This window comes from Mustelus asterias, chromosome 6 (genome assembly GCF_964213995.1).
Source record: "Mustelus asterias chromosome 6, sMusAst1.hap1.1, whole genome shotgun sequence".
In the NCBI taxonomy this organism is placed as follows: domain Eukaryota; kingdom Metazoa; phylum Chordata; class Chondrichthyes; order Carcharhiniformes; family Triakidae; genus Mustelus; species Mustelus asterias.
Window position 1 is genome coordinate 87,434,807 of NC_135806.1, and position 24,616 is coordinate 87,459,422.

Sequence of the window (24,616 nt, forward strand, 5' to 3'; positions counted from 1 at the left end):
GATATTAGGTTAATGGCGTGGGGGAGCTAGGCTTGCAGCAGAAAAAAATGGTTTCTTTTTTATTTTAAAAAGCGTGCATTTCTGGAGAGGCTGTTTAAAGATAGAAGCCGACAAGCAGCACAGTCTCTCTCTATAAAATCTCTCTGGAAGCTCCAAAGCTATTAACCCAAGTCCTAACAGTGCTGTAGTTGTACTTACAACATATGGACTGTAACAGTTCAAGAAGGCGGCTCACCACCACCTTATGAAGGGGAAATCAGGGTTCAGCAATAAATGCAAGCCTTGCCAGTGATGCTCACATCCCACAAACATATTTAAAAATACCATCTTTATAGTTCTTGCATATTATACCTGTGGGAATTTATCTAAGTTTATATCTTTAAAACTGTAGTTGGAATTCTCCCAAGCCCCGACCGGCATGTTTGATGGTGGGATTGGGAGCAGAATAAGGGAGACTCAAAAATCAGTTGCATGGCAGCGTGAATTTGCACCGGAATCTTTGGCTGGTGCCCACCAGAGGCTGTGACTCTCATTTACGTCCTGCTAATAGGATACAGATGAAGGCCTGACCCCCCCCATGCCAAATTCTCCATGATGCCGGCGCGAAACATATTTGGAACAATGTGCTGTGCAGATGTCAGGACCCAGCTGAACATTGCCTCGGGCTGTCTCCGGATTTTGGGATGGAACTGCCTGCATCCCTGAACGCTGGTACACCACAGCAGTGGAGCAGTGGGTCGGGGAATCACCTGAAGTGGACTTTTCACAGTCAGTGCCCTGGAGAGAGAGTGTCCATATTACTGCTTCAGAATGTTCCTGGAGATTCGTCTTCATTTTCAGGTGGTCCGCCACCTTTCTTCAATAATGGGTCAGTGATATTGGACGCTTTTCAGTATGGCACCTGAACATGATGGCAGACTACACGCCATTCAGACCTGCCTGCCACTGAATACGACTTAAACACCCAGGTGCATAATTAATCAGGTCAGGGCCGGAAGATTTGCCCTGTTTTCCCACCAGCCTACGCAGCGGGAAACGCTCCACCTTCCCACCGTTGCCACGAGGCTTAATCACAAAATAGGATTTAAGTAACTACAATGTATCATCGAATTGTGGACTATTTATCATGTTACAAGATAAATATCATTTTAGGTATGAGCACCTCACTTTGTCAGCACAAGGACTCACTGTAAACTCCACTCATGAAGGAATAACAAGAAGAAATCGCATGACTATCAACTATGCTTATCTTTCAAATATGATGTGGAGATGCCGGTGTTGGACTGGGGTAAACACAGCGTTCTCCAAGGCGGCCTTTACGACACATGACAGCGCAAAGTCGCTGAGCAGAAACTGATAGCCAAGTTCCGCACACATGAGGATGACCTAAACCGAGATGTTGGCTTTATGTCACACTATCAGTAACCCCCACAGCTTGCCTCCTGTCCTGTCTGGAGACAATACACATCTCTTTAACCTGTGCTTAATGCTCCCTCCTCCACTCACATTGTCTGTATCTTGAAGAACTGGTTGGCTGTAGAGATTTGCATTCTAATCAGTATTCTGTAACTTGATTTTATGTCTCTGTGCCCTGTCTGAGAACAGGTTTCCACTCCATCTGATGAAGGAGCAGCGCTCCGAGAGCTAATGGTATTTGCTACCAAATAAACCTGTTGGACTTTAACCTGGTGTTGTTAAAACTGTTACTATCTTTCAAATAGGCAGATTGATTGTTAAACAGGAAATTCACCCTTTTTGTTAGACATAATCCTAAAACGTGAGGATCTGTGACCAAAATAATGCATGTTATATTTAACATGACTTTCCTTATTTCTTTAACATAGTTTATTCTTTCTTGTACCTTAATTTCATCAACTTTTCCTCGCTGTTTAGTAAATGTAGTGTGCATAGACAGGCTACATCTATTAAAGTTAACTAAAGATGGCTAGTAGATTTGATTTTAATTGAATGGTTGATGTAGGGAAATGCATGTGATTCTTGCATGACGGAGTATGTATAGAATTTCTCTAATAACCAATGAATATATCCTGAAGTAACAAATGAGATGGTTATAATTTTAGTGCTAGATTTGCCTCAAATACAGAAAGTTGTGGGCTAAGACCCCACTACAGAGACCTGAACACAGTCTAAACTGACACTGAGTATGATACTGAAGGTATGCAAAGAACAGCTACCTGAGAGAAAAAAGGCAACTTTTAACATAAGCGTAACATTCAGTCATGAAGTGGTTATTCATGAAAAGCTCAGATTAACCCGAGGTTCATCTCATTGCTGTCTGTGGAAATTTGCTGTGTTTTAAATAGCTGTCACATTTACTGACATGATGGAAACTTCACAATATATTTCATTTCAAGTAGCATTTCAGTCAGTTGTATTAAAAAGCTATATAAATGTAAGTTATTTCTTTCCTTTCATACAAATGCTCTTGGCCAATTTATTGGATCCTTTACAGCATAACCAAGATCGGATTTTTGAATGGACCTACCAAAAGATGTGTGGTTTAGGTTGATTGGCCATGCTAAATTGATCCTAGTGTCAGGAGGATTAGCAGGGTAAATGTGTGGGATTACAGGAATCGGGCCTGGGTGTGATTGTGGTCGGTGCAGACCCGATGGGCCGATTGGCCTCATTCTGCACTGTAGTGATTCTATGGTTCTTCTATGATGTTAAGCTGATCTTTCTTTACACCCTAACTATGACTGTAACACTGTATTCTGCACCCTCTCCTTTCCTTTTCCCCAATGTACTCTATAAACGCTATAATGCACAAGAAACAATACTTTTCATTGTATCCCAATATATGTGACAATAAATCAAATCAAATAAGTCAAATCTTGAATTCCCTTTTACACGTAATTCAAGCTTTTCTGACATCATCCTTCCCTCAATCATTTATTTCTGAGGAGGTAGCAAAATATTTCAGGATGATTCAAATAGATCTGGTATCACTTATAGAGTAAAGTGAGCCTCCTAATCACATTGCTGTTTGCTGCTTTCCCTTTGGTGATTTAAAATTGAACCGATTGTTACTTTTTTTGGGAAAAATGGGGATTCATTGAGTGTGCCATCTCCAGCTACATTCACATCCTTCCCAGCAGTCCAGTTCAGAACAGTAAGAGCCAGCAGTTGGTAAAACACCAGATTTTGGACAAGATGAGAGGTCATACGACACCAGGTTATAGTCCAACAAGTTTATTTGAAATCACAAGCTTTCGGAGCACTGCTCCTTTGTCATGTGAAGTGGAACGATGCGCGCAGGCACAGAATATATAGGCAGATTTCAAATAAACCTCTTGGACTATAACCTGGTGTCACATGATCTCTCATCTTGTCCACCCCAGTCCAACACTGGCATCTCCACGTCATAGATTTTGGTCATTACTGTGATTATAATGATTGCATACTCACACCAAATTGACATGTTCTTTATTTGTTGCAGCTCTGATAGCAATTGGACAGTACAGTAAAACCATTGAAACAGTGGATGTAGGCTGGTGCAAAGAAATCACAGATAAGGGAGCCACCCAGATCTCACAGACAAGCAAGTCCCTTAGGTACTTGGGACTTATGAGGTGTGATAAGGTAAGTGGCTTCACTGAGGCACTTAAGATTAGTACAACTTTGCCATGTTAATGTCTTATTGACTTGCTTAACAAGTTGTCTGGTACGTTCACTGTTATAATGGTCACAAACCCAGTGCAAACTGATTTGCATGCCATAATGTATCGATTTTCTAAAAGTTTGCATGCTTTATTGCAGAAATTAAACAACATTTTAGAGAAGGATGCCCTAAATATTTTGTCATCAAATCAAAATGTGGTGTGCATAAAATTTTAAAATGACTACATTACATCAAACCTTCTTCCATGATTACCTGGTATCTTTCTCAGACCAGCATGTCAAAGGCAACAATGCTTATTGTTGCAGGAGGTCTCCTGTAATATTTTCCAAGGTCATTGGAATCACTCTTGAGTTCCTTAATTGTATAATTTAGGAAAAGATTAACAAATAATGCTGAAGTACTGCCCTTCTCCAACACAGGAAGAGTTAAATGAACTGTACCTGCAGTAAAGGCCATTGACCAATCCCTCATCATTTCCTTTTAGAACCATAGAAAATTACAGCTCAGAAACAGGCCTTTTGGCCCTTCTTGTCTGTGCCGAACCATTTTTTGCCTAGTCCCACTGACCTGCACTTGGACCATATCCCTTCACACCCCTCTCATCCATGAGCCCGTCCAAGTTTTTCTTAAATGTTAAAAGTGACCCCACATTTACCACTTTATCCGGCAGCTCATTCCACACTCCCACCACTCTCTGCGTGAAGAAGCCCCCCCTAATATTCCCTTTAAACCTTTCTCCTTTCACCCTTAACACATGCCCTCTGGTTTTTTTCTCCCCTAGCCTCAGCGGAAAAAGCCTGCTTGCATTCACTCTATCTCTACCCATCAAAATCTTATACACCTCTATCAAATCTCCCCTCAATCTTCGACGCTCCAGGGAATAAAGTCCCAACCTATTCAATCTCTCTCTGTAACTCAGCTTCTCAAGTCCCGGCAACATCCTTGTGAACCTTCTCTGCACTCTTTCAACCTTATTTACATCCTTCCTGTAACTAGGTGACCAAAACTGTACACAATACTCCAAATTCGGCCTCACCAATGCCTTATATAACCTTACCATAACACTCCAACTTTTATACTCGATACTCCGATTTATAAAGGCCAATGTACCAAAGGCACTCTTTACGAACCTATCCACCTGTGACGTCACTTTTAGGGAATTCTGTACCTGTATTCCCAGATCCCTCTGTTCAACTGCACTCTTCAGAGTCCTACCATTTACCCTGTACGTTCTACTTCGTTTTCTTTGGTGAATTTTTGGGTTGTCACAATAATGGCTGTCGGTGCTGAGGAAAGGAACAGCTTTGCACTTTCATTGCCCAGTGTGAACATTGTTGAATCAGGTCAAAGTAAGGTGCTATACTTTGCTGTCTCTCCCAGTTTTTCTCAATAAGGACCAAAGACAGCATTTGTAAGTAGATCCACTTTTCCTGTGATCAGAAATTGGCATCCTTTTGTGTGTTGTGAATGGGACCAACATGCCATAGGATCAACAATTCCCCTTTCATCACAATACTTTGCACAAGTCTCATAGAACATAGAACGGTACAGCACAGAACAGGCCCTTCGGCCCACGATGTTGTGCCGAGCTTTATCTGAAACCAAGATCAAGCTATCCCACTCCCTATCATCCTGGTGTGCTCCATGTGCCTATCCAATAACCGCTTAAATGTTCCTAAAGTGTCTGACTCCACTATCACTGCAGGCAGTCCATTCCACACCCCAACCACTCTCTGTGTAAAGAACCTACCTCAGACATCCTTCCTATATCTCCCACCATGGACCCTATAGTTATGCCCCCTTGTAATAGCTCCATCCACCCGAGGAAATAGTCTTTGAACGTTCACTCTATCTATCCCCTTCATCATTTTATAAACCTCTATTAAGTCTCCCCTCAATCTCCTCCGCTCCAGAGAGAACAGCCCTAGCTCCCTCAACCTTTCCTCAAAAGACCTACCCTCCAAACCAGGCAGCATCCTGGTAAATCTCCTTTGCACTCTTTCCAGCGCTTCCACATCCTTCTTATAGTGAGGTGACCAGAACTGCACACAATATTCCAAATGTGGTCTCACCAAGGTCCTGTACAGTTGCAGCATAACCCCACGGCTCCTAAACTCCAACCCCCTGTTAATAAAAGCTAACACACTATAGGCCTTCTTCACAACTCTATCCACTTGAGTGGCAACCTTCAGAGATCTGTGGATATGGACCCCAAGATCTTTCTGTCCCTCCACAGTCTTCAGAACCCTACCTTTGACCCTGTAATCCACATTTAAATTTGTCTTACCAAAATGAATCACCTCACATTTATCAGGGTTAAACTCCATTTGCCATTTTTCAGCCCAGCTTTGCATCCTATCTGTGTCTCTTTGCAGTCTACAACAGCCCTCCACTTCATCCACTACTCCACCAATCTTGGTGTCATCAGCAAATTTACTGATCCACCCTTCAGCCCCCTCCTCTAAGTCATTAATAAAAATCACAAATAGCAGAGGACCAAGCACTGATCCCTGTGGCACTCCGCTGGCAACCTGCCTCCAGTCCGAAAATTTTCCATCCACCACCACCCTCTGTCTTCGATCAGATAGCCAGTTACCTATCCAATCGGCCAACTTTCCCTCTATCCCACACCTCCTTACTTTCATCATAAGCCGACCATGGGGGACCTTATCAAGCGCCTTACTAAAATCCATGTATATGACATCAACTGCCCTACCTTCATCAACACACTTAGTTACCTCCTCAAAAAATTCAATCAAATTTGTGAGGCACGACTTGCCCTTCACGAATCCGTGCTGACTACCCCGGATTAATCCGCATCTTTCTAAATGGTCGTAAATCCCATCCCTCAGGAACTTTTCCATCAACTTACCAACCACCGAAGTAAGACTAACCGGCCTATAATTATCAGGGTAATTTCTATTCCCTTTCTTAAACAGAGGAACACCATTCGCCACTCTTCAGTCCTCTGGCACCATCCCCGTGGACAGCGAGGACCCAAAGATCAAAGCCAATGATACTGCGCCTTTAAGAAATGTATTTTAATCATGTTTCTCAAGCGGCTCCTAGCATTTTATTTTGGCACCGTGTTATCTGCAGCCAGTGTCTCCAATTGTTACAGAAGCAATGTAATGGACATTGCTTCAGTGGACATTGCTTCAGCTTTGACAAAGGGTCATCTGAACTCGAAACATCAGCTCTTTTCTCCCCTTATAGATGCTGCCAGACCTGTTGGGATTTTCCAGTGTTTTCTCTTTTGGTTTTAGATTCCAGCATCCACAGTAATTTGCTTTTATCCAATGTAATGGACATCATGGGTAGGATTTTACAGCCTTGCTCGAGCGAGACTGGAAATTCCCGCCCAAGGTCAATGGAGATTTCTGTTGTCAGACCCTCACCGATTCCATGGCAGGCGAGGTGGTGGAGTTCTGGTACATGTTTATTTTTAATCTGGACTAATACAGTGTCCTGGTGTTTTAGGATCTTTTTGGAATTGCTGGATGGAGAATGATTGACAGGGTCAGGTCATGCCTGGGGATAGTTTTTTTTCCACAGAAAAGTCCAAGGTTTTAGTTTCATTTTTCTCAGATGTTTGGACTTGAGACGAAAGCAATGTCTCTTGTTTCCCCTTTCTCTGGAGTTGGAAATTCTGCAGCCTGTGAGTTGCTGTTAGAAGCTGGTGGAAGCAGGCAGTGTCTCTGTCTCTGTCTCTCTCTGTTTGTCTCCAGAAGCTTTTTAGAAAGTTCCAGGACTGAGAGGCCTCAAAGTTTTAATCCCACATTCAAAGGACCCATTCAAACCAGATGTTAAACATCCAAAAAACCAGTATCGTGTGAGCATACTTGCTTTCTGTGCCAAGCCTAGAAAGAGTTTTGTTTGACTTGGAATATCATAGAAAGCTAGCTATTAAGGTTTATACTATATCATGTTTGATTCTTGTAATTGGTAAAAGTTATGCTGAATCTTTTTAAATCAAATTTTATGTAATAAAATATATAAACAGTGGCACACTGGTTAGTACTGCTGCCTCACAGCGCCAAAGGACCTGGGTTCAATTCTGGCCTCAGGTCACTGTCTGTATGGAGCTTGCACATTCTTCCCGTGTCTACGTGGGTTTCCTCCCGGTGCTCCGGTTTCCTTCCACAGTCCAAAGATGTGCGGGTTAGGTTGATTGGCCATGCTAAATTGATCCTAATGTCAGGGGGATTAGAAGAGTAAATATGTGAAATTGCAGGGATAGGGCCTGGGTGGGATTGTGGTCGGTGCAAACTCGATGGGCCGAATGGCCTCCTTTTGCACTGTAGGGACTCTATGATCTGAACTGTGTTCTTAAATAAACTTTGTTTGACAAAAGCTTCCTAGTGGATCACTTGAATCATAACTGGAGTGAAACACCTGATACTCACCCGTGCCAAATTCAAATATAAAAGCTTAGGCGATATTCATAAAACATCTTGGAGTTTCTGGCCCAGGTCTTAACACAAGATTGAGTGGGCTGCTTTTGGTTGTCCTGACTATTCCAAAGAACTGTCAGAAGGTACAACTTACAAGAATGAGAATTACACTAAGCAAAAAAATGCAGCAAATAATTAACAATGTGACGGCACACAATACCCAATACTTTATATTGTCCAAAAAAGTAACAAGAGAGCCCAAACGTCCAAGTATAGGAAGTACGAGATTCAGTTTAAAACCCAGTCTGGTCTCTATCCCCAAACAATAACATATTTGCCTTGGAGAGAATGCAATGTAGGTTCACTAGATTGACCCCTGGGATGCGGGGATTGCCCTTCAGAAGTGGTTGAATCGCGTGGGCCTATACTCTGAAATTTAGAAAAATGAGAAGTAATCTCAATGAAACATTTAAGATTATGAAGGGACTCAATAGGGTAAATGCTGAAAGGTTGTTTCCTCTGGGTGGACAATCTAGAATTAGACAACAGAACCTCAGGAAAAGGGATTGGCCATTTCAGATTGAGTTGAGGGGAAATGTCTTCACTCAGTGGGTTGGGAATCTTTATGGCCTATTGCTGCTGCTCTTATTTCTTATGTTCTCCACGTTGGCAGCTGAGTCTTGTAATTTCTGCCCTTCAATGACTTTTTCTAGATTCTTTTAACTGAGCCTTTGACAAATGCAATGTGAGTGCTCCTGCTGTACAAAGCCCCTTCACAATGCTTCAACATAGATAAAAACAGACAAACTGGGAACTGGCGAATGGGGAAAATCAGAAGCATTTATTCCAAGCAGGCTGTGATATTTCACACTAAAGTACTTCTTTCCCACTAGACAGGCAACCATGTTATTAATCAAATTTAACATTCAGGTAAGTCTCAGGCTTCTGGTCGTTTTAATGAGTTGATTGTTTTTGACACTTACCTTGCAGATCAAATAACTTGGTTCCAGGAACAAGTTTTGCATAAATTTAGCATTTCAAAGACATGAGGGAACTTTTGATGCAATTAACTTGCGTTGACTTCATTCCAGGAAAGTGGCTGAACTAAATAGCTTCAATAGACTATTTGCCAAACAAAGACAAATATATTCATTTATTTAAAATACCATTTGTCATTTGAAAACAGATTTTTCTTAAAGGCATAGAAAAGGAATCTAGTACAGATAATTTGCATGATAAAACTCATTCCTATTACTTAAGAAATTATTTATATAGACCCTTTCATGACCTCATGTCATCCAAAAGTGTTTTGTAACTGATGGAGTATCTTGAACTATAGTCATTGCTGTTATGTAGTGACCATGGCAGCCAATTTGCACATAGTAAAGTTCCATAGTCATCAAATAAGAAAATGACTACATATTCAGATTTGTGAAACTGGTTAAATAGTGGAGTAAGTATTGGCAAGGGAAACATAGCGCACACCCTTGGTCTTCTTTGAAGTAGTGCCATGGGATCGTTTTTATCCAACGTACAGGGTTAGTGCCTTTTCTGTAAGATGACAATTAACTCCATCAGTGCAGTGTTCCCTCAGTACTGCACTGGAGTGTCTCCTTCACAGAATACCACGCTACACCCAAACATATTTTCAAATAATAACATTTTCTTCACGGAGTGCAAATTGAAGCTGATTCAGTTACACACAAATCATATTGATTCAAAAAATGGAAGCATGTACATTAAAGAGGCGACATGCACTAACGTGTAAAAAGTAAATATTTGGTAGCCCTGTTGCAACTTCATAGGGAGAGTGTTTGTGCCCTTGTCTTGGATACTGGTTCATAAAAAAGCAGAAAAATTGGACCATGTGCAGCATTGGCCAATAATGGATTGTATATTGTAGTTGGTTGTACTGGGCCGATTAGGGCAATCAACTTTGTTGAAATTGAGCTAGCAGAACCTGTCTACAGTGTGGTATAGCCGAAAGAAGTTCTTCTGCAGCCAATCACTCTTTGCTGCTATAGGTTTTTTTCTGCTTGTAGTGGATTTCCCCCAAAAAGGCTCCATGCAAGTGCTGCCCTCAGCAGATCATTGTGCTGCAACTTTCAACTCAGTATCCTGCCAGTTTTCCACGTAATGGCTGAAAAATGCCTTCACACCTGACCAGATGAATGGTCATGCACTATGTACTGGATGGGGTAACAGCACTGCCCATCTCCACTCGTACTTCTGCGGCACAAGGTACATTTTATGCCCCAACTGCTGACATAGATCAGGGGAAGGTTTTCCTCCGTAACGACAAATTGAACTTTTAGCACAGTATCTTTGGAATCGTTCTCCTTATCGGATATTACTTAAAAAAAAGAGTTTATATATTAATTACAGATAAAATGCAGCAATAAGCAATATCATATAAAACAAACTTCAAACATTTATAACAATGTAGTGGGGCCAACATAGATGAGGGAAACAAGGACAGGGTTCAACTTAGCACATTTTGGCTGTGAAAGTTTGAAATGTGTTCCTACAAATTGCTAAGTGTAATGCAGGATGCAGCCACGAAGGTGTCATTGACTCTCTGTACTTGTGCTGTCTACTCGAGAAGCATTCAGGAAGGCTCATTATATTACATACTGCACCATGACACACTATTTGGCTGACTCCAATTAGTGTGTTACAGTAAATGTTTATGCGGAAAATAAAGAAAAGTGAATAATTTTTAAACTGTTTATCTCCTTAACTGATGGAAGTGAAGAGGCAAATACTAAACTATTAGGCAGGAAGGTACATCATAAGGGAATTGGGTTTAACAATCCTCACTTTTTGAAGTGCAGTAGTATCTACATTCAGGCATCAGGTGGATTAAAATTCAGGTTTGCTAGCTGAATTGTGGCTTAATTCAAGTCATGTTGCAACAGAAAAGCAACTCAAATATGTGGATATTAAATTACTTCAATGAAACAAATCAACTGAAAAAAAAAGTCTGATGTTAAACAGTATCACCTCTGTTTGTAATGGAATTTAATGGAACAGGAATATTTAAATTGCATCCTCTTTACTGTCATTTCCCAGCCTTATATAGTATAGTACAGGCTGCCAAGATATGACAATGTAAATTTATTTGCATGCCAGTGATCCATTTGAACTCTCTAACAGCATTTTCCCAATGATTATTCCTCAAACATGACCTTGTAATAACACCACCTGTTGCACATATTCCTTGCATCTTTTTACTATTGGTCGCACAGAGGGAAAACTGTCAAATTAGTGCCAGATTAAAGGCAGCGCTGTATTTTGCACTCATGTTCACTGACAACTTCAATATGTCTGCAAAACCTATTTCCCTTGTGACTCTTATCAGAAGCCCATCATCTAGGCTGAATTTAACTTGGTCTGAGAAATGGAAGATTTGGGAACAATGTTTCAGAGTACCATGTCATACATATCCATAATGATATGGATATATATGACATAGTGCTAATGATCTATTTTTCTTGTAAGTATTTCTGATCTGTTGCAAGTCTTATTTCTTACGATTGCTTATAAATATTTTTTATTTTTAAGAAGTAAATGAGGTGCTGGTTTTGCTCTATTTTTCTACCCCTGTCCACTATATATTAATGTCTGAGTTAGAGTTTAAAATTAAAGAGTTTATTTGGTCTAGTTTATTTAGAAACTGCAATATAACCAGAACACTTATCCATATAGCCGTATGTGAATTGTGCCTATAAATAGAGGATTTTTTAATTTCATTCCTTTCTTCTAAACTTTGCCCCCACCTTTGGAATCAGGCACAATATTTTCCATTGCTCGTCCCAATAAATTATTCACTAGACCAAATAGCAGATTGATACAGGAATAAAATCTCCACAGCAAAAAATATCTTGGCTCCTGACTAGCTGAGTTTGAGCTTGAAATAACCTTAAATATTTTTCCTGTTTACATGGGTGTCTATTTTGTAGGAGACTAAAGATTGCCTAATGTTGGCACAACATGCACACACAGCCTTAGGGAAAGATCTCTGCCTTTTATATCAGTAGATCTTTGACATCTGATTTATTATCCTCCGGGTACAAGGTCCACTGTAGTATGTGCAGCAAGAGAGAGAGGGTTTACTGTTTATGCAAGAATATTGTGTTTCACTGCTTCAGTCACTCCTGATGCTATGAGCAAGGCAAGAGGTTACTCTTTTTGCATGACTGACCTTCATGCTGCTCTTCAGGACAGCTGTTACTCGAAATACCTCATGAGCTGTAGGTTGGTCCACCTCACTTTCCAAGATCCTCATACATTCTTACTAAAGCTCTGCATTAAAAAATAAACTTAGGAACATAGGAATAGGAGTAGGCCATTCAGCCCATTAAACCTGCTCCACCATTTAATACCATCATGGCTGATCGGACACTTCAATGACTTTTACACCCACTATCCCCATAGCCCTTTACGTTATTGTTAATCAGGCATTTATCAAAGAACTTCCACAGCGTTTCTGGGGTAGAGAATTCCAAAGATTCACAACACTCTGTGTAAAGAAATTTCTCCTCATTTCAGTCCTAAGTGGCATCCCCCTTATTTTGAAATTGTGCCTTAGGTTCTAGACTCCCCAACCATGGCAAATATCTTACCTGCATTTACCCTGTCAATTCCTTTAAGTATTTTGTAGGTTTCAATGAGATCACCTCTCATTCTTCAAATTTCTAGAGAATACAGGCTCAATTTGCTCAATAATAAGGCAGTCCCTCCACGCCAACCCCCCCCCCCCCCCCCCCCCCTCCCCTGGGAATAAGTCTGTGAACCTTCAGTGCAAACCCTCTGAGGCAATAATATCCTTTCAGAGGTAAGAGGGCCAAAATTGGACACAGTACTCCAGGCAAGGTCTAACCAAGCTCCTACACACAACTTTGGATGCATCTTAGATGCAGTTGGAGTGCTGGGTGTTATATGGTTGCGCAATTTCCTTAGCGGACTTTTGTTTCTCTTTACATAACTTCATTTTTATAGTGCTTTACATAACATCCGAAAGTGATTCACAACCAATTAAGTGCTCTTGAAGTGTGGTCACAGTTATAATGTAGCAAATGCGCAAGTTGTGGACGGCAAGCTCCCACAAGCAGCAATGTGTTAACAATGAAATCATCTGTTTGTGATGTTGGTTAAGGGGTAAATATTGGCCAGGGCAAGAGGAGAACCTTATAGTGCTTTTCTTTGAAATGGTGCCATGAAATCTTTTACATCCAACATTTCTTTGGAAAGAAGGTACCTCCAACAGTGCAGTACTGCACAGGAGTGTCAGCATAGATGTTGTGTTCAATCTCTGGAGTGGAGCTTCCATCACTCTTTTAGATAGTGAGTTACAAATCTGAACAACACTGTCTGAAATCATTTCTCCTCATTTTCTCTTGAGTTATTTTGCCAATTATTTTAAATCTGTGACCCACTTGTCAGAGGAAAGTTTCTCCCTACTGACTCTTTTTAAAACTCCTCTTCATTTGGAAAATCTCTGTTACATCTTCCCTTAAACTTCTCTGCTCTGAGAAGAACAATATCAGCTTTTTTCAATCTCTCTATAAAATTGAGATCCTATTGTATGCAGTATGGCATGGTCTCATTTATAAATTTGGCTGGAAATGTTTATTTTGTGTTGCCTTTTATTTTTGCATTGTAGCCAAGTGGCTATTGTAATGGTCAGAGGGAAGGTAAGGTGTAGCAATGTTGGTAAATGGGGAATTGGGGTTGCATTCACTGGTGCCACAGTCAGAAGACTCATTCATTGACAGCCCGGCCAGAAAGGGGCTGCGTTGGTCACCTCATTTCTTCCTCTTCATCCTGCTCCTCATGCTGCTTTTCCACAACTGGTTGTCAGTGGCTAGGGCCTTGATGGTAAGGTAGTGCAGCGTCAGAATATCATCCAAAACATGATGTGCACTACTCCTCCAGAATGGTCCAGGCAGTGGAAGCATTCTTTAAGCACCCCAATGATCTTTCACATTTCCTGTGGTACCATAGCTTTCATTGTATGCATGCTGACCACATCTACATGGATTGCAGATACCCTGTGATTTGCGCGGTGGCTCAAATGCTGATGGCACAACAGGCTATAGTAGAATGCAGGCAACATGTTTGCAGCCAGGATACCAAGCTTTGACCTGCATGCTAAGTTGCTAATGATAAGTTTGAAGTTGAAGAAGTGGAATCCCTTTTAGCTGCAGTACATCTCGGGGTTGACATGTGGCACTAACAAAGCAAAACATGTATGCCGTCAATGGCACGGTGCAATATGTAACCATTCACTGTTGCAAGAGAGAATGAAATGTGTTCAACCTCTCTTAGAATATAGTGTCCTAAAGACTTTATGTAACAAGAGCTGCTGAGCTGGGAAAGGTTGCAGATGTCACCTGCTGCAGCCTGCAAGGAGCCCAGTGTATAAAGGTTCATGGTCACAGTCACTATTAATGTTGTCGTCACCCTGCTCTGAAGTTGCAGTTGTAAATGTGACAGGCAACAAGCAGACTTTGGTGAGGATGCCATTTCTGAAGTAGGCAAATTACTCTCCAACATGCTGGGCAGATATACTTGCCTTCTGAAAGTCTTTCTTCTCCTCCTCATCTTGTCCTACCCTATGTCACATCTGCTCATTCTATCATACTGTAGGCCAAGGGAACGTATACTTTTGCACCCATATCTGAGGGAAAGTGGTTTGGGCAGAATCCTTAAGGTCTTTTGGCATGTATCACGCTGCTCTCTCTGGATATGAGCAACTTTAAGAACTTTGGAAACCACAAAACGCTCCTGAAATCACATCCTCAACCAGTAGAAATAGGTCAGTAACTGATGATCATTTCAATTAGCATAGTAAAGAAAAATAAACATTTTCAAGTGCCTTTACAACCACCTTTCAAAGAACTTTGCAACCAATGAATTACTTTTATTTTGAAGTGTAGACACTGTTGTAATGTCGGAAATGCGGCAGCCAATTTGCGCACACAGCCAGAGCTGGTTAGGTTGGAGGAGTGGCCTTCCTGTTGCTGAACATGTCTTCAGCTATGTGTATTTAAGAAAGGATGTTAGCTGGAGCTGTTGAGTTCCAAAATGGCGGTGCCAGGGTCAAATCACACTCATTGAAATCACTGTCTGCCCACTCTGCAGTCTCCTGCTGGACACTCTCTGAACATGCATTAAACTCACCAAAATGGTGTCCAACAGAATTTGTGAATGCCAATTTGGAGCCAAAACAGCATTTGTATTGCTGAGGAACCAAAATTTACGCCTTTAATTTTTCTTCACCGTCAACTAGTAGATTGTTTATACCTCTCATCATCATGTAAAACTATTAAAAATAATAAATTACAGTGGCTGGAGTTCTCCGTTCTCACCCTCCCTGCTATTGCCACCAGCGAGAATGGAGAATTTGGCACTTAGCCAAATCTCCATTCACTGCAGCGGGACCGGAGAATCCAGCTGTGGGCAAGTCAGAGAGTTCCAACCAATACCTTTCAGCCACGTTATTTTAACCCAGAATTTCTTACCAATGTAATTATTGTAGCTGCTTTGCTTGCATGAGGGTAATGTCTTGGTGAACAGACCAAACTAATTAACTTGAGAGACAGTAGAACCAGTTGTATCAACAATGAGTAAGGATTTTGTCTTTATTATCTTATGCAAAACACGCACAGAAGAAGAGGGCCTCAATCCCATGACAAATGTGCTGTATAAAACGTTATGCAGATTTATTAGTTACTCCAGATGTGTCAGAAATCATCAGCACTCTTGACAGGTGACTTTTGCTACTGATCATCGGTTTTCTACTGATCACATTCTGCCTGTTTGTTTGGGTCACATTCAGGAATACATTGCATAAATTCAAAAGGCAGAAGCTGTTAGCCACATAATGTTAGTTGCTACTTTAATTGAAGGTTCCAGGGATACGGGATAATGGAATATTTATTGACAGGATTGTCCCTGTGTTGCTGGAGCCAAGGAAATGTTGTGGGGCAAACAACTGGCAAGTTTCCAATTATGCAGATGTGCAGAGAGTTGGGCCCGGATCTTCGCCATGCCAGAGGTTGACCATCGTGGCAACAATTCCGGAAATGGACAAAATTTATAAATCTCGCCCCTGAATTCGGCATTTCCCATCTTTGTAGGGGCATTACTGGAGTCAGGCGGGGGTGGATATGCACAATTCGCCTAAGTAGCTGGCCATTTAAACCACCAACTGCCTCCATCCACTTCTCACTTTCGAACCTTATCTACATGAATCCCAGAGTACACAGAGCAGACCAGATTAGAGGAGGCCTGAACTTGGTGGATACTTTGGATAGCTAAGGTACCCCTTTGGATAAATTCCCAAGACATCTTGGAGAAAGATAGGGCACTCTTTGGGATTGCTAGAATTAAACTTGATTATGCACCTTTTATGCACAAGCTCATTGGAACTGTCAAGCTTTCCAGGAAGTGTCAAGCTGACATGGAGAAGGTAAGGACAAAGGGTGGTGAGTGGAGGGCATGAGTTGGCAGTAAGTTGGTGTGGGGATATGAGGGGTTATGCAGGCAAGTAAAGGGCATGGGTTGGCATAGGAGGTATGATGAACCGTGAATGAGGTGTATGCACTGGCATTAGTTTGTTTGGATGAGCAAAGGGAATGTGTGACGGGTGAGAACTGGATGGGTGTCTTTTGTTTTATTACTTTTGAATTTAAACACAGTGCCAGAGTACTGAGGCAGGCTTTACACCCAGCCTGCCTGTTCACCCAGCCTGCCTGTTTACACCCAGCCTGCCTGTTTACACCCAGTCTGCCTGTTCACCCAGCCTGCCTGTTCACCCAGCCTGCCTGTTCACCCAGCCTGCCTGTGCACCCAGCCTGCCTGTGCACCCAGCCTGCCTGTGCACCCAGCCTGCCTGTGCACCCAGCCTGCCTGTGCACCCAGCCTGCCTGTGCACCCAGCCTGCCTGTGCACCCAGCCTGCCTGTGCACCCAACAGCCTCTGCACTCATTCCAGGATGGTCTGCCCTGACTCATAATAACAGAAAATTGGAACAGGAGTAGTCCATTAGGCTCTTTGAGCCTGCCCCGCTATTTAATATGAGCACGGCTGATCCTCTATCTCAACGCCATACATCTTGACACCTCTAGAGTCTAGAAATTTATCTATTTCATTTTTAAATATATTCAGTGTCTTGACCTTCACGGTCTTCTGTGGTAGAGAATTCCGCAGGTTCACCACCTTCTGAGTGAAGACATTTCTCCTCATCTGAGACCTAAATGGCCTACCCCGTATTCTGAGACTGTGACCCCTTGTTCTAGACTCTCCAGCCAGAGGAAACAACACCTCTGCATCAAGTCTGTCCAGCCCCATCAGAATTTTATACCTTTCAATGAGATCCCCTCTCATTCTTCTAAATTCCAGTAAATACCAGGCCCAGCCAATCCAATTTCTCCTCATACGACAATGCTGCCATCCCAGGAATCAGTCTTGTAAACCTTCACTGCATTCCCTCCATGGCAAGTATATTTTTTCTTAGATGAGGCGATCAAAACTGCACACACAATACTCTAGGTTGTGCTGTCACCACAAGACCCTGTATAGCAACAATAAGGCATCCTTGCTCCTCAAGTCCTCTTGCAATGAAGGCCAACATGCCATATGCCTTTCTAACTGCTTGATGTACCTGCATACTTGCTTTCAGTGACACCTAGGACACCCAGGTCCCTTTATAAGTCACTTCCCAATCTATCACCATTTCAATAATACTTTGCTATTCTGTTTCCCCATCCAAAGTAGATAACTTTATATTCATCTACGTTATACTGCATCTACCATGCATTTACTTATTCACTCAACTTGTCTAAATCACCTTGAAGTCTGAACATCCTCCTCACCAATCACATTCCCACCAAGTTTTGTGTGGTCAGCAAACTTGGAGATATGACTTTTGGTTCTCTCATTCAAATTATTGATGTATATTCTGAATAGCAGGGGCCCAAGCGGGACCCCACTCAGCACTGCCTGCCATTTCGAAAAATATCTATTTATTCCGATTCTTTGTTTCCTCTGTGCTAACCAATTCATTTCAGCCCACCCTCCCATCCATTACTGAAAACCCAACCTGCAAGCGGACGTTTTCAAATGTGAGGTTTGCCAATCTAGAAAATCTTCCAACTCTGCAAACCCAAAGTGGCAATGAAAATCTGGGCCTTAAATAGCCTGGAATTTTGTGGACCTGTGGCACCTTCCCTCAGATAAATAAATAAGTGGAATGGAATCCATGATCATGTGGATTGTACAAAGCAGAACATGTCCAAACATGTCCAGAACAAATCATCTTTCATTTTTTTTGTTTTCCTATGTTCTAACATTAGAATTTTAATAGGCTCAGGAGGCTGTCTAGAAATTACTGAATAAAAGGAATGATTAATAAATGAAGATGTAAAATAATTTAATAATAGTTCACAGCCTTGTGAAAATAGAAAGATCTACAGCAGAATCAGCATGCTAAAAGGTTTAGAAGAAATGTTATATAGAATGGAGAAAAGTTGTGTTTGGGGCTGGATTTTCAGCTTGGAGGTTGGAATCGGAAGGCAAAACTAATCTACTGTCGCAAAACCACCTCTGTTGTTAGGCTCACCCTCACCTTCCTATCCATTATCCTCTTTATCAATATAACTCACAACCCGATTATCACAGTTGGAAGCTGCTGGGTAACTCATATCTCTCCCCAAATAAACAAGCTGACTTTGGAACTGTTTTTTTCAACAAATGTCTTGACTGAATACATAAAAGCAATGAGAAAAACTTAGGTAACATTCTCAATACTGTAAAACGTACTCTACCTTCTTATCTATTAGGTGAATGTTTTCAACTCATCTGAAGACTTTTCCACCTTTACAATGTTGATGTTATATGTGGCAGCTTGTCAGTTGGCAGATGTAAGTCTGGCAAAGCATATTGTTTAATGGCTAGTTATATCTTCCAAGCACAGCACCATCATGACTCACCTTAATTGACAAAGATTCAACTCGCACTGCAGCATCTCGAGATGAACTGTAAATGAGGCAAAGCATGTTACACACCCTTAAAATTCTTGCTGCCTCTAATCATGCCTCTATGCAGCTGGTGTAAAACCTGACAGCCAGTAATGCTGGCCGCATCCCTGAAAATTACAAAACCTACCTAGGGTGCACATTTAATAGGATACTTAACAATGTTAATGATGGGTCATTATTAGGCATCGGTCTAGTTTCTCACACTCTTTCACATGTTGCAAAAATGACACTGGGCAAAAACAGATGTGCTTCCTCCTGCTGCTGCACTTGGAGGCCATTTTCTTTCTGGTCCCACCTCCGTTTAGTCCCAGTTTAGACCACGACAAATGTCCCCTTTGTGTGGGATATATTTTTGTGAACTTAAGTAAGCACAGTGTACCGATTGACCTTGACTTTGGGAGGGTAGTGATATATCTCCCCCAGTAAAGCTAATCAAGGGAGGAGTACATTGCGAAATGAAACAGATGTCAATGGAGGAATTGAGGGATATGGAAGAAACTATGATTTGTTTTGTTTGACTGGCATCAACTGATCTCTTTCCGTTCACTGGTCAAGGGTTAATACTGAAAATCTCCTTTTTAAGCTTCTGGCCTTGTACATGCTTAAAAAAAAATCTTTATTGGGGCTGCTTCAGTTTCTCCATTATTTTTATCCTTCATGTCAGAGTCTTTGCTCAGTTTGAATTATTTGCAGTACACATAAATCAGAGTTGCAGGATTGTTAACTGTCCTGTCTGTAAAAGATCAGAGCATTTTCAAGGCCAGGCGAAGCCATGCACTTGTATGACTCCATTGATTATCATTTGCCTCCAGGCTAGAGTGCCACAATGGAAGAAGAATGGATTGATCAGAACCATAACAAATCATCAAAAGAATTCATTATTAATCAAATTAGTGTTGGCGTGACCTTTTTTCCCGTTTCAGCTCCTCAGCGTAACCATCTTAGAAAAAAGCGTCAACGGCAAATGTCACTTTCTTCACATCCTAGATGGTAAATGTCAGCACTGAAGAATAAAGTATTTTTATATACACTAATAATGACATAGGAATGGTCATATTGCCCCATATCACATGTACGATTAATCCCCATTTCCGAACTTTTGGTATAATATAAATATTCGGAAAATTGTGCTCCAATTTGATCAAGGGAACCTACAGTCTGTCAGCATCGCTTGTCAGCCGTAATGACAAGCCTAATGTTAAAGTAACAAAAACACAATTTCTTCTCTTCCACCCCCCTCATCCTATGTACAATGCAGAGCAACGTGCTCTGACATTTATTACAAGGATGGCAATAAAAAGTCTGAGCTTTGCATCAGCAAGTTGCATGATGTAATTTCAACCCATTGTAAATGCAGACCTCAGAATCAGAAAAATGCTTAGTGATCTGCTCAGCGTTGATAAGTGTTGTGATAAATTTATTTTTCTGATGTATAATGTTCGCGAATCAAGCACAAATGTTTCTAATAGAGTTTAAAAATAATGAACAGCCATCAAAATCAGGTCACCAGAAATCACGTTTCATAGCCCCATGCTCTCATGACTTTGTTGGCAGGTTGTTAATTCAAGAGAAATGTGATAATCATTGGTTGTCTTTAAAGGAGGAATAACACCTCCAGTGCACTCTATTCCTCCTGTATTTCACAGGTACATTGCCACTATTTCCTCTTGGGTACCTACAAGAATGAAAATACACTGAGTGAAATATGGATTGCTTTATAGTACATTGTTATGCTGGTATGCGAAGTAAGACAAAAATATAAAAGTCAGACTTGGTTAAGGTTATGACATTATCATACTCATTTGATGACGTGGTGATACCCCATAAATGTTTGGCTTGTTCGCTTTCATGTCCCTTCTTCTGTCTCAGTTCTAAAATTGCTTGACTTTATTTATGAAACAGCAACACCTATCTCATTTCACCCTTGTTCTTATAGTAGTTTTATTCCTGTGTCGATATGCATATTTTGCAAGTTATATATATGTACAAATATGTTTAGTTTTACTGTGAAATGATATATTTTTGGCGACATTTATTTTTAAATCATAACAGAAAAGTATTGAATGTACCTCAATTGTTAATGAGGCATTTTATGACAGTGGATTATTTATATTTAACTTGAAATTAAACTCTTACTTAAATATAACAGTTATTTAGGAAAGGGGTACAGCATTTACCATACAAATTTCAAATGATTTATGTTCAATCTGCAGTACTGAGGTTGCCACATTATTGCTTTGAATTCTTGGGGGATTTATCTGCAGAGTTGGACTAATTGCATGGAGTAAGAAGGGCTTAAGGCACAGAACAGCCCATAACAACAGCTGGATGCCTAAAGGGTCAGCTGTATTGTGATCAAGGCAGCAGAGCAACAGGATCAGCAATTTGTGGGCAAAATATGTTCCTTGGTTTGCAGCATGTTCACCCAAAACAGTGAAGACCAGCAGCTTGTAGATGGTTGCTGTAATCAGTTTATGGTAATTGCGTGCAAATCGTTTCTACAGCTTATAACAATTTAAAGCATCCGTTCTTGCAATGATTAGGTATTAACATTAGGTTAAAAATCACATCATAGAGCAAAGCCTTGTCTTTTTTCTCCCTCCTAATAACTGATGACGTTCAGTCACAGTCGTACAACTGCTGATTCCGGTTTGTCCTGGAGCCTTATTAAGGAAAGGATCAATAATTCTAGAGAAATCCAATTTGTGGTTTTTCACTGCGTGGGAGATGAGCAGTAATCCAGATCAGAATATTAGACAGAGTGGGAGATGGGCAAGAACTCAGATTCAGAGTAATGGAGAGTGTAGGAGATGAGTATTAATTCACAGTCAGAGTAACAGGGGAACGGGAGATGAGAAGTAATCCAGAATAACAATTTATAATTACGTAACGATTACACAGGGTATCTGGTCCAGAAATAAGCCATTTGTCCCAAACAATCCATGCCGGTCTTTATGCTTCACTTCCTGTATTTGCTCACCTAACTATATCAGATTAATAAGGGGATCAGGGGTTATGGGGAAAAGGTAGGAGAATGGGGATGAGAAAAATATCAACCTTGGTTGAATGGCGGAGCAGACTCGATGGGCTGAGTGGCCTAATTCTGCTCCTATGTCTTATGGTCTTATCAGCATCACCCTCTATTCCCTTCTCCCTCATGCATTTGTCTAGCTTCCCCTTAAATGCATCTATTCCATTTGCATCAACCACAGCTTGTGGTAGCACTTTTCATATTCTTGCCACTCTTTGGGTAAGGGTGTTTCTTCTGTGTTCCCTTAGTGATTTCTTTGTGATTGTCTTATATTGATGGCCTCTAGTTATGCTCTTCCACACATGTGGAAACACTGTATGTTAAAGGTTTTATCAAAACCTTTCAGAATTTTTAACTCTATTAGGTTGCCCCTCAGCCTTTGTTCAAGAGAAAAGAAACCTAGCCTGTTCATCCTTCCCTGAAATAGAAAGTCACTCACCATCCTTGCAAATCTTCTCTGTACACTCTCCAGTGCCTCGACATCCTTTCAGCGACATAGTGACCAAAATTGCACACAGTGTCCTGAATGCAGATGAACCAAAATTTGATACACGTTTAGCATAAACTTCCCTCTTCCTCAATTTTATCCCTCTGGAGACATAGCCCAATGCTTGGTTTGTTTTTTTTACGTCCTTCCTAATCTGTGACGATGGAAATGAGCAGTAACCCAAAGCTAGAATAATGGTGGAAGATTGTATCCTTTTATAAATATGAATTTGAACAATATTACCCTGAAATGCCTGTGATGTAACAAGCTTGTATGGTGGGAGTTGCCAATGTACCTAGGAGAGTGAGGGGGGGAGGGGGAGAGCTTTATCTCGAACCATCTGAACTCTTTTTGAAAACGTAAATACAAAAGGATGCCAGAGCTGCTAGGACAGACTTGCCTCCTTCATAGAATCCCTACAGTGCAGAAGGAGGCCATTCAGTCCATCGAATCTGCACTGACCACAATCCCACCCAGGCCCTATCCCCATATCCCCATGCATTTACCCTAGCTAGTGCCCCTGACACTAAGGGTCAATTTAGCATGGACAATCCACCTAACCCGCACATCTTTGGACTGTGGGAGGAAACCGGAGCACCCGGAGGAAACCCATGCAGACACGAGGAGAATGTGGACACCACGTTTCAATTTTTCTCAAACTCAGGGCCAATGAACAAATTTTGGAAAGTTAAGGCTTGACACAGGGTTAAACATGAATTTCAAAAAAAGCTGATGTAGGAAAAGAAACAAATTGCTGAGAAAAAGAAGTCACAACAATAAATTGACAATTAAAATATTTGAGAAAGAAATAAAGACAAGCATTTAGAATTGTGGAGGAGCCCCTCTACAGGACAACCTGTGCTGCAGCTGGCACCATCAGGGTATGGCAGCTGTTCAGGAGGGGAGGGGTTTAAAAGCCCACTGGCACACTAACACAACCCCCCTCTTGGCCTGCTGCTGGGAGGCTGCCTGACCTCACTGATCGTGTTTCGACCACCTGCTAACTGGAGAATTTCATTTGGCATTGGGGGGTGGGAGGGGAGGGAGGGGGGTGGTGGTGGTGGTCCCTTATTTACTTCAACACAAAAACAAAATACTGCAGATGCTGAAAATCTGAAACGCTGTAAATACTCAGCAGGTCCGGCAGCATTTGTGGCTTCTTAATTGCTTGCTGTACCTGCATATTAGCTTTCACTGACTCATGAACAAAGACACTCTAGTTGCTTTGAAGTTCAACATTTCCCAGCCTCTCACCTGTCGGCCTGAAAGTGACCTATTTATTCCTACTGTCTGTTTACTGTCCATTAACCAGTTCTCAGTCCATGCAATAATGTTGTCTCCCCCCCCACCCCCCGCAATCCCATATGCTCTAGTTTTGTTTACTAACCTCTTGTGTGGGACTTTATCAAAAGCTTTCTGAAAATCTAAATACATCACATTTTACCAACCTATTTGAATTATTTGACGAAGTAATGGAAAGGGTCGGCAAAGATAATGTTCTGGATGTAATATATTTGGATTTTCAGAAGTTCCTGAATAAGATACCACAGATCAGTACACTGATTATTAAGATTAGAACATGTGGCATAAGAGAACAAGTAACAGTGGATAACAAGCAGCCTGCAAAACAGAAACACCAAGCAGGGGTTAAAGATAGTTACTCAGGCTGACAGAACGCGGCAAGTTGTGTTGCACAGTGATCAGTGCATAGACCATTGTTTTTCACCATTTATATAAAAAATTTGGACTTGAGACTCAGAAGCACAAGTTTATGATTTGTGGATGACACTAAATTGGGAGGTGTAGTTAATACAAAAGTCAGAAAGATATTAATGATCTTGCAGAGTGGGTGTATCATTGGAAGTAAACTTCAATGCAAGTCGTATATTTTGATAGCAAGATTAAGGAGGCCACATACTCTGAAAAATAAGTGTACTTGTAGATCGTGCATTGCCTACAAGTCCTTACAGTCTCAAGAATAAGACAGAATCATTTCACACCCTGAAGAATGTTGCC

The 24,616-nt window shown here is 41.2% G+C and overlaps 1 protein-coding gene across 3 annotated transcripts in view; it reads left to right on the plus strand.

Annotated features, from left to right (window-relative positions):
* Positions 1 to 24,616, plus strand: part of fbxl17 (F-box and leucine-rich repeat protein 17) — a 745,649-nt gene that overhangs the window by 698,378 nt on the left and 22,655 nt on the right. For all 3 annotated transcript variants that reach the window (XM_078214702.1, XM_078214700.1, XM_078214701.1), the window contains exon 9: positions 3,461 to 3,603. In XM_078214702.1, coding sequence (XP_078070828.1) covers positions 3,461 to 3,603 — 143 coding nt within the window. The remainder of the gene's footprint in view (positions 1 to 3,460; positions 3,604 to 24,616) is intronic.